Source organism: Quercus lobata, chromosome 1, assembly GCF_001633185.2.
Source record: "Quercus lobata isolate SW786 chromosome 1, ValleyOak3.0 Primary Assembly, whole genome shotgun sequence".
NCBI lineage: Eukaryota > Viridiplantae > Streptophyta > Magnoliopsida > Fagales > Fagaceae > Quercus > Quercus lobata.
In genome coordinates, this window is record NC_044904.1 from 18,820,325 (window position 1) to 18,831,361 (window position 11,037).

The 11,037-nt window shown below is 37.1% G+C and overlaps 1 protein-coding gene across 2 annotated transcripts; it reads right to left on the minus strand.

The window, feature by feature from the left end:
* Window positions 1-1,366: 1,366 nt before the first annotated feature.
* LOC115982056 (zinc finger CCHC domain-containing protein 7) lies at window positions 1,367-7,141 on the minus strand. 2 transcript variants are annotated; one of them, XM_031104558.1, is made up of 8 exons: window positions 6,521-7,141; window positions 5,779-5,895; window positions 5,525-5,683; window positions 5,109-5,270; window positions 4,856-4,972; window positions 3,554-3,661; window positions 2,797-3,376; window positions 1,367-1,851 (listed from the first exon to the last, which is right to left on the minus strand). In XM_031104558.1, exons 1-7 carry the CDS (start codon window positions 6,950-6,952, stop codon window positions 2,864-2,866), a joined length of 1,608 nt encoding a protein of 535 aa, XP_030960418.1. In that variant the 5' UTR covers window positions 6,953-7,141; the 3' UTR covers window positions 1,367-1,851; window positions 2,797-2,863. The 2 variants fall into 2 exon arrangements, with proteins under 2 accessions (XP_030960418.1, XP_030960409.1); XM_031104549.1 differs by having other exon boundaries at window positions 2,812-3,376; window positions 6,521-7,140.
* Window positions 7,142-11,037: the final 3,896 nt, after the last annotated feature.

Here is an 11,037-nt window from a genome sequence, read left to right on the forward strand (position 1 = left end):
TTAAAATTTATATACTATTAAAAAAAAGTTTTATCTTTTACTTTAAAATAATAATAATAATTAAGCAAAAGGCAAAATACACGTCGAATTTGTTAAATCTTAGTTGTCAAAAGAAAATGAGAAAGCTTGTGAGGAGGGTTTGCTTCTTTTTTTATAATAAAAATCTAAGTAGTTTATAAGAAAGTTATTCACTTTTTTTTTTCAAAATAATATGATAAAAAAAGAAAATGAGATAGAGAGATTTAATCTTAAGGGGAGAAAATCCAAGAGAACATGGAAATAAGCTCATTCCTATTACAAAGTGCAATCAATGGGGCAAATTATGAAACAAAAAATTATATACGTGTAATCATAAAAAGAAACTCTAATGATAAAAAAGAGCTAAGAGCAACTTTCAACTCATAGAGAAAAGGGATAAGGACCCAAGGAGGGAAGGACAGAAGATCCTGTAGGGCTTTAATAACATCAGTAGAGTCCCCTTCAAAAAATAAAGGATAAATTGTGAAAAATAGCCAATTTGATAGCCTTAAATGTTGATTGTGCTTCACCAAGGATCGGATGAGATGGTGAGAAAATATTTTTTTTGTTGTTGTAATTTGATAGTCAAAACATGATATGAGTGACTTAAACCTTGAATACTATAGACACACTAAAAGAAGTCAGCCAATTGAGCGCCCTTGACAAGATGGAGAAAAAAGACTTAAATGAGCAAACAGCCCTCACCAACCACATTTTTTGAGACCAAGTCAGGCGATCGGGCAGACCAAAGACAATGATATGTTCTATATATGCTCTATCAAAATCATCTAAAGTATAGATTTTATTTTTACAAATATATATATATATATAGATTGTCATAAAAAATATTGACCCTAAACATCTTTGTTAGAAATATTTCATACATAAGCACCATTATAATTAACACCTATTAATAATTACCATGATTATCAAATTTCATATTTCATATTTAAACAACAAATAAAAGTTAGGGTATACACGGTACATTACATTCCCCAATTGAATTCAAACACTTGGCTATCTTGAATTTAATTTACCTCAGAAAATATAACACTATTTGTGTTTATTGGTCAATGCAGCCAACCAAGTGTTTAAATTTAATTGAAAACCTAATGTACTACAACTAAGGCATTGTTCCTAACTTTTACCCTTTAATTCCAATGCATCAAAGAAGGCAGAGGGGAGGGGAGGGGAGGGGAGGGGGCGCAAAAAATTAAAACTCCAGCATCAACTAAAACTTGGAAAAAAAATACCAGAACTTATAAGACATGTAGCATGAGAATCAACTAAAAATGCAATCATTCCTATAAGAAACAATGGCACGAACATTATATAATAAGCACCTCCAAATCAGAAAGGATAAATCTTCATTTCCTCTAAAAAAACATAATAATAATCCTTGATCACATTTTGATGTTAGATGAAACCAAAAAATATTTGCAATTGGTTGTCAAAACTCAAAAGTACAATAAGTTGTGTGTGAAAATTTGCTTTAATATTCAGGGGTGTGGCTGTGACAAATTTAGAGAACGTGATATTTCCTGGTAAAAGGCTCAGGCCTCAACACGACAATCCCTTAAAAGAGAGCTTCCGAAAGCAAGATAATAAATATAATAAATAAAAATGAAAAGAGAATAAAGCTCAACAAAGCAAGGGGATCATGCAGCTCTCAATTAATGGATGTTTTACTAGCAATGAACAGCCAAAAGAACTCTGATGAGGTCGATGTAGCTATTTTTTGCTAACAGTCAGACGTAAGTAAGATACAACAGAGGTGAAGCATGATGCTCCATAAGCGTTGAAACAACCAATTTGTAGAGCAAGTCCAAATCTCTGCACAAGAACATAATTAAACACCAGTGTCAGACGATTTTATTCGATAATCATATTAAAAATATCATGTAACATAATGTGATGTAGGATCTTCTACAAACAAGATTCAACATTACAAAAGATCAATTAATATTTATATAGAGCCTAAGAAGGAGAAAGCACAAGAACAAAAATGTTTTCCATCTGATAAATCTTCTAATAAAGATAAAAAGAATACAAGCACTTGGAAATATGACTGCAAGAATGATTTCAATCAAAAGAATGATCATCAAGAATTCTTCATACAAATCGATGAAAACACACTATATATATCCAATTACCTAAATTTATAAACTATCCCTCTTTCCTAAGCCAACCCCAATCCAAAAGGTAACAAAGTCCAGTAGTATAAAACAAAACAAGTTTTCATGATATAAGGCTTAGATGATAGCAACTACATCTTGCTTATAAAACATCCTACGTCTTCACTTTTATGTAAAAGCTTTGCTAATGCTATGATTATTCATACAAAAAGGCTACAGCTCTATATGTCAACCAAGTTGAAGCTGTTAAGAATTTACTTCTGTACTTTCCAAATGCACTGCAACAGATATAGTTGGAGTCACACAATAAAACAACCAAAATAATCAATACAAAGCAGAAAGACAAACCACGAAGTGAATTACTTAATCTTCCAAAGATGGTTTCAGAGGTGAAAAAAGTAACCATTAAGCAAAAGCAACAGAAATAATACTACTTATGAACATGCCCATGCATCATATGGTTAATTAGTAGAATGGAAATTATACACACACATGCTCCTTTTGACAAGAAGCAGAATGAAAGGTGCTTGTTTTCATGTACACAAATAACCACTGATATGAATCACATTCGGAATATTTTGCACAAAAAAATATATATATATATATATATTTACAATCCTATTAGAATAAAGGAAAAGGGAACCTGAGTCTCAATTACGTTTGATTTTATCTCCTTCCTGTAGCTTCTGTTTATATATCAACTTGTGTTCCTACCACCAATTATAACTTCTTTGCATCCCAGCACCGCCAGAGTTGTCAAACCTTGATGCTGAAAATCTGTGCTGAAAAGCCATTGGTGATCCTTGTGACATTGAAGTTCCCGAGTGAAAATTACTTGATTTTTTAGATGCTCGAGGGCTTGAAATGTGACCACCAGCAGTTAAAGTAGATATTGTATGACCCTTATTTGATGGTGTTGCTGGAGACCTCCAGCTGTTCTTTTTGGCTTTTCTATGGGAGAAGTCACCAGGATCCTCCGTTATCCAGCCACCTCTATGTTTTGACTTTTGTGGTGTAGAAATGTCTCCAGGATCCTCCATTATCTGGCCACCTCTTCGTTTTGATTTTCGTGGTGTAGTATTGCCTTGTTCTTCATTTCTTTTTGTCTTTTTTTTACGAACCTTACCAAGATCTTTAGGCAAAGACTTGAATTCTGAGTAGTCTCTCTCTTCTCTGTGAAATCTCAAAGTTGGGGTTGATAATTCACGACTCCTCTTGCTAGCCTGCAGAAAGTCCAAAATTACACACCAGGATTGATATTAGAGAAACGTAGAACTTTTAAAGGTAAATGGAAATTGAAGAGAGGGCTACAAAATTACAAATTAACACCTTCTGGATTTAGAGAACCATGCTTTACATAAAAATTTTAAGAACCTGAACAAATATTTGCTGAAACTCACCCTAGCAGAACTCGTGCATTCACGGGCAAAATGTCCTTCTTCACCACACTTGTAGCACGAACTAGATGACACCATACCATTGGCTTCCCCACGTACCTTTGTGCATGCCTATAAAAACAAGTTAAATGATCAAATGTTAAAAAAATTTGCTTATGAGAAACTAGAAAGAATAAAACAAAAGGGCAAAGGTATTACTCCTTAGGTTCCCCCTCTTAAGATTCTGCCATGTAGCTTTTTTCTCATGGGATGAAAGTGTATTTTTTAGTTATGTAACCATATCGCTAAGTCTTAAGAGGAGAACCTAAGGTACTACTAAGTTTTGTCCAATACAAAATTATATTACAGACTAAGGTATCTAGTGCCCATGTAAATAAACAAGCAAAGATTCTATGATTTTTTTTTACATATAGATATGAATATTTTTATTTTTAAAAAATACTGCTTTGTAAGCACACGAAGAAACCCATAGAATTACAAAGAGAAACAAAAATTTGAAAAAATCAAAGATTCTATGATACAAACATATAACAGGCATGAAATGTTCTAGAAAGGAAAATGAGTAAACTTCTAGAATTTTTTTTTTTAAAGGAAAGTTTCAGTCTTTCAGAGTAACGAGCAATTACATGTCACAAATAAGTTGATAAAATATAACTACCTGACATGAAAACAAGAATATTACTAATAAATGGTGAAATTCCTCAACAGTAAGAAACAATATGCATCAAGCATAGCACCATTCATGTCTTGCTTCTAGAATCAACTTACAGTTATATACAGAGCAACATACAGTCTAATCAATGTTATAGACAAATTGCTTAAACTCTAGAGTTTAATAAAACTGGTAAAAAAAGTGTTAAGTTACTTGCACTACAGCTCCAAACCAGACAACATCGAGAAAAAATTAAATTGACACTATGAATCAGAAATTCTCATTGAAATGTTCGACATAGCCCTTGCATGTCCAATTTCAACAAGGTAAAATATTTTCCCCCACTTTCTGGTGAGTCAAGAGGGTATATAAAGAGTAGTTTGGACTTGAGATATGATACTTTTTCAGTACATATAAAACCAAATCATCACATAAAAACAACAATGGCAAGTACATCATTTCCATGCCAATAAATTCAAAAATGCCAGCATCTAATAGATACTTTGTTCAGTCAATATATGTTTTACAATTTTACAAATCAACTTCAATATTCAACCATTTTGCCTAAGATTAGGCACAAGCACACACTCACACACATCATACTTGCACAACCCAAAATGGTAAGGTCATTGAAAACATTAAATAGAACTTACCAAACCAGTATGGCCCAACTGACCACACTTATAACAAGAAATTACTCCAGGGCTAGTACTAACATAATCAACACAACATATATGCCCAAGTCTCTTGCAGATATAACATTGTATTCCCTGATAAGGCAAAGGAGAGAAACATTAATTATCAGAAAAGAGTTTCAAAATTCAACCATCTTTATTTAAATAGATATTTTTTATTAAAAAAAAAAATACTCTAGGACGATATGAAAGAAAGAAAGGGGAAAAAAACCTTGAGATCATCAGGTGAATAATCATTCCAGCATGAAAACATATCATGTCCTGAATCTCCGCATTTTAAACAAATTTTCAAACTTAAAGAGCCACCCTTGTACTTTTCAGGACAGTCTTTTGCTCGGTGGCCACTTTTTTTGCAGATAAAGCAATCTTGTCCCTGAAAAAGAACCAAGCAGTAAATCAAACACCCAGATATGGATGATGATCAGAATCAAAGGCCCATCATAAATAGATAAATGCACAGATGCACGTGAGCACCCACAAACACATATGCACGAGCCAGTGTGCACATTACATGTATGTATGTGCAGAACATATATACAACTTAGGGTAAATATAACAACAATTAGTAGCGCAGGAAATAAGTCCTACAATAAATAATAATAAAAATCCAATATTCATTCAACGAACCTTTGAGCATTGCTTTGCATTGTGCTCCAAACTCCCACAAACAAAGCAAGGTTTCTTCCGCTTAGCTGCTGTACAGTTTGCCACTGTATGACCTTCTTCACCACAATTAAAGCATGCTCCCCAACCGCTATCTGGGGGATCAAAATACCTTGGCCCCCGCTGAGAGAATGGAAATCATAGAGATACCAAACTAAGCCTTTCAATAGGAATTGTATTTTCAAAATTGGCATTTGAGAGCAAATATTTGAACTCACAAGAAGCTTCCGAAACACAATGTTGTCAGTTATTTCAACAGCATTTGGATCAACAGGCTCAACCATATTTGAGGCTTCCGCTGTCTCCTCCTCCTCTTTATCGTTCACAACAACGACCTAAGGCAATATAAGTTTCCAAAACAGTCATATACAAAAATTCTCATGACCCACCAAGTAAGCCAAAAGTCCATTTTTACTCAATTGTCGAAATGGGAAAACTTATATCCGCATATCCAATATAGAAATATCAAAATTTTAATATACAAATAAAAAGGCAAAACTTGGGTACAATTCCTTAAATGCTATACATTAAGTTCTCAATTATATTCAAATCCAATGAAGCACAAATATTGTTATCTTTTCCAAAGACAATTAAATTCAAGAGTAATGCTACAGCCACAAACTATTTTACTATATTTTTACAAACTACGGATGTGGCAAATTGAGCCCACCATTATCATCACTTTTTTGCTAACCAATAGTATGTGTGGTTTTAGCATTTTTCCAAATTCAATGCAGCTATGAGTTTGAATTTAATTGGGAACATAATGTAGTGAACCTAAAAAACTATACCTAAGTTTTAGGCACAAAATATAAATATATAAAGCATAATTACAATCAATTTCAGTTCAACATGTTTCTTCTTCACCTAAAGTTGGCAAAAATTAACAGCTAGGGTTAAAGTTAAATTGGGCGAAACAAACAGAGCCTAAGATATTTAAAAAAAAAAAAAAAAACTCACGGATTGGTCTTGAACTTCCATCTTCTTAATCTTCTTAACAATTTTCTTCTTAACAATTTTCTTAACAATCTTCTTAACAATTTTCTTCTTAACAATTCTGCCACTGCCACTGGGAGATTCAACCACCTCCCCTTCCAATACAGACGAAGAAGATCCATTGCCACCGCCATCAATTGCTCCCTGAGTTCCATTCAAAACGCCGGCGTCACCGTCGTCGGCGGCGGCGGCGTCGGGAACCAACTTGGCGGCGCGCATCAACAGCGCCTTCTCGACGATCTTCAGGCTCAAATCTTCGTTCGCCGCTTCGTCGTCGTCGTTGTCGTCGCTGCTCAGTCCCAAGAAGGAATTCGATGGCTTAGCAGAGCCGCTGGGTTCTGCTTCGTCTTCTTCTTCGAGATCGAGCTTCGCTTTCCGCTTCTCTCTCTTCCCCATGCTCGATGATAATCGGTACCAGCTGTTCGGACGGCAGCAATTGTAGAAAGAATGAACGAATTTTTAGACTGAGTTTAGGGTTTGAGTTCGCGAAACGTTTTAATTTTTTATTATTATTATGAATGAATATTTGAGATTAACGGCTCTGATTTGATTTCACTGTGTTGCTTGCTTTGTTCGCTTCACACTCCTTGCGAGTTGCGATTGCTCTATTTTTTTTTTAACAATTGGAAGCACAGAAGTCGGTGAGTTTGAGATGACCATGGGCTCATCAACCCAACAATAACGGGCCGGGCCAAAATTTTATATGGGCTCACCAAGATCTGCAACCCAATATTAACGACGGGGATTCTCTCTTGGATACACGATGCAAAGCCTGCAGCTGGTGTCAATGCTTGGAGAAATTATAAGGCGTGGTAACATCTATCATTTCACTAAAAATCACCTGTCTATTTAAAATCGTTGAGTCAGTTTATGATAATAATAATAAAAATTAACAGAAATTGACTTCCATGTTAAACTGAATCAACAATAGTGAGAATATTTTAGTGGATAGATAAATGACATGAGGACCATAGAATTTTTCTAATGCTTGGCACATGTAACTATGCAACAAAAAATTAGAGTTCGGTGTCAATAATTGGAAAGTATATAAAACTAGTATGTAACCCGTGCAGCCGTGTTTGTGCAAGGGAATTTGTCAATTATAGTGGTGGTATAGGTTATTTTTATATTTTATTTTATTTATTAACTATGTCAGACTATGTAAATTTCCTTAAGTCATAGTGTAGGGCCAGATTTAAGTCTCAAGCCCAAATAGTCTTAGACTGGGGCTCAAAAAGTCCAATACATTGAATTTGTAGAGAGTGTGCTGGAAATTAGGCTTTAATGAAGTGGGCAACGCTCATTTTGGACTAAAGATGGTAAGAAAGTAAGGAAAAACAATGGAAAAACAAGTGTTGGGTAAAGCAGTTCTTCCTCGGCAATGTCCAAGGAGAGTAGTTTTTTCGAATCTATTTCTCTTAAACTGGGTTACAATTATAGTTCTCAATACTACATTGTTTTTCCACAGATTCTCCGATCCCCCCCTGTAATGGGATCCCTCTCCTTTATATTACCCTCCTTTATTCTATCTCAACTCCACAAGTGTAGATCAAATGGCCGGCTCTTATCCTTATCCCATCAACACATTCTTGAAACTTTTAGTGGCAGCTGTAAGGCTGAATATAACTGTTCAGGTATCACTTCCACATTAATGTGGTTAGAAAGTTAGTTACAGAGCATTTAATGTGGTGGTAGCAGCTTTTCCTTTCTGATGCTCATCCTTTCCATTAAAACTGCTCAGAATGTTGCCATTAACCGCACATTAGCCCTTCTGACCTCTGCTCTATTAAGCCGATAATGCATTTGTCTACGGACTACCTTCCTGAACCCTTATGACCAACCACCTTCCTCCATTCACTAGCTCGTACCTCTATATCAATGTTCCCTTATCCTCAAACTACTAAGTGTTCTCAGACAAGGCCTAAGGCCCAATATACATTTCTAAGCCTATCCTTCCTTCAATAGCCCCTCGAAATTCTCCTCTTTTGCTCTTCGGAAGAAAAAAGAAGGATTTTGATATTATTGCAATTACCCTAATCTTACCATACGTCATCTCTGTTCATGCAGGCATCTTTTCAACTATTCGAAGCACGCTCTTGACCTTTCGGTATCCAAGACGCGCTTGCATTTAATTTCTGCGGCTTCATGCTCCCCACGTTCTACGACGCGATGGAGATCGAATGGCTAGAGATTTTATAGGGATTGGAGCGGGAGTTTTCCCGCTTACTTTTCCCACTCATATATATAACACCTAAAAGCTTCAACTGCTTCACTTTTTGCACTCACAAAACTCAAGAGCTAGTCCAAGGAGCTTTTCTTCCTTTCTATAAGTCATCTCTAGTATTTTCTGCTTTTATTCCGTCTCTTTTCATTTTAGAGCCCTTCCTTCCTTGGCTCATTTAATTCCACCTCGTCTCTCTGTTACCTCTCACCTTCATCTCATATGGGTAGATTTGCTTACCTAGTAGACACCCTGAAAGGTATAAAAAGCTTTAAGACTCAATACTAAATTCCCCAGGGAGTTTTCATTAGGTACTGTAAATAAGGGGAGTGGCACACTAAAAAGCAGGAGGGAGAAGTAGTAATCCCAATGATTACCCTCGTAAAGGGAGGGATGAGAATCCCCATGGGTAGAGTCACTAGGGATTCTCTGATAGCCCATAGATTAGCCCCCACCCAATGTGCCCCTAATATGTTTAGGATCCTAGGTAGTGTCGATGCCTTCAACGAGAAGATGGGTGTGAACCTCACCCATTACGATGTTAACTGGATGTACAACTGCCATAAACTAACAGGGCAGGGATACTACTTAAAACTAGAGAACCTGCAATCAGGCTCATATTATGCCTCCCTGAGTCCAATGAGGGAATGGACAAGGATTACTTAATCGTCTCAAAGGAGTAGCATGATGGACTCCATTACCTGACACGAGAAGGTACACCAGGTGGGGTACTTAGGTTTAGGTCCATACAATACCCCTTCCTTTCATACTAACATTTTATTTGCTCAACCTTTCCATTGGTACTCATAATTTACCTTTCCTTTTGTATGTGATGTTTTCTAACAATACTTTTGGTTTTTGATGAATTTGCAAATAAGCACACTGCTACCTCGAACATAAATTTAGTTAACCAGCCAAATTTAAACAAAGTACTAAAGGCTGAGGTCTTTATCCACAGTGATGGGCAGTTAAGGGTAGCCCACCTCATTCTCAGCTACAACCCGATCTCCTCCAGCTTCCAGGCACCTAAGTGTGTGATCAAAGCGAGGGACCCACGTTTGCATCAAATCAACGTAGCAGTCCCCGACTTCCTCATCACTGGTCCCATTCTAGAGGGTGTACTGCAAATGGAGATACCCTTCCAGTCCTTAGTCGAGGTAGAAGTAACTTCTTCCCAACCAATAATCAAAGAAGAAGAAGAAATAGTCGAAGTTTTGGACTCCAAGGACAACTTCAAGGTATTCAACCGACTTCAATCCCCCAAGGCTCCCATCAGTGACTTCAGTCATCTCCCTTCAGCATAAGTAAGCCAAACACAAGAAGACCCTTCCATTTCAGAAGTAATGAGGCTACAACGCAAGACAAAAACGAGCCTCCTCGACTTGCTGGAGTCCCACGCTGGGGGCAACATCCTTGAAAAGGCAGTCCAACCAAAGCCTCCCACCCTTCCCCCTACTCAGGTCTCCCAACCTGACCCTGTTAATAAAAAGAAAATCCGAGAACAAAAGGGAAAGGAAGTGACGAAGGAGAGGAGGAACCTTCCACCCAAGGAAGCTGAGGTCCAGAGAGGGGGCAAACAAGCCAGGGTCATGCAAACAATGTCCTCCAGTGAGGGTGCTATCATAGACAGGAGGGGTGACCAACAAACTGAAGTCCCAGCCTGGACCCCCTCCTAGTGCTGGACAAAGCTCCTCTCCCTAGTGATGTCCCAATCAAGGACTTCCAGCAGAGCAAGGCTGGATATGGAGCAAGCTCTGCTGCTGCCCACTGATATGGCCAACCTCAGGTCCATGAGGAAGCATGAAGTGTTCCTCAACTTAAAGAAGGACCTCGCCATGGTAAGTCCCTTAACCCCTATCTCTCATTTCTCCTCTCCCTTTTTTTTACAAGTGTATTTCCTTATTTGATAGGCTATTCAAGCTACCTTTAGGGCAAAGGATATGGTAAACAACTCTCACCAGCAGATGAAGGAAGATGAGGGAGGCGCATTGAGGACGTGGAGGCCTTTAACGTGGTTGAAAAAAAGACACAAAAGCTAACCATCAAGCTAAATGATTCTGATCGAGATAAGAAAAGCACCGAGGCTGCACTCTAAGGAGTTGAGAGGCAGGCGGAGATCCAGCGTAAGCAGCTCTACCAAACCGAGGACCAATTATTTATAGCCAAAGAGCAAATTACGAGCTTGAAAAAAAGGCTGGAAGAGGCCGAAAAGGCTAAGGACCAGGCTGAACAAAACGACTACGATGTAAGAGTAGCAGAG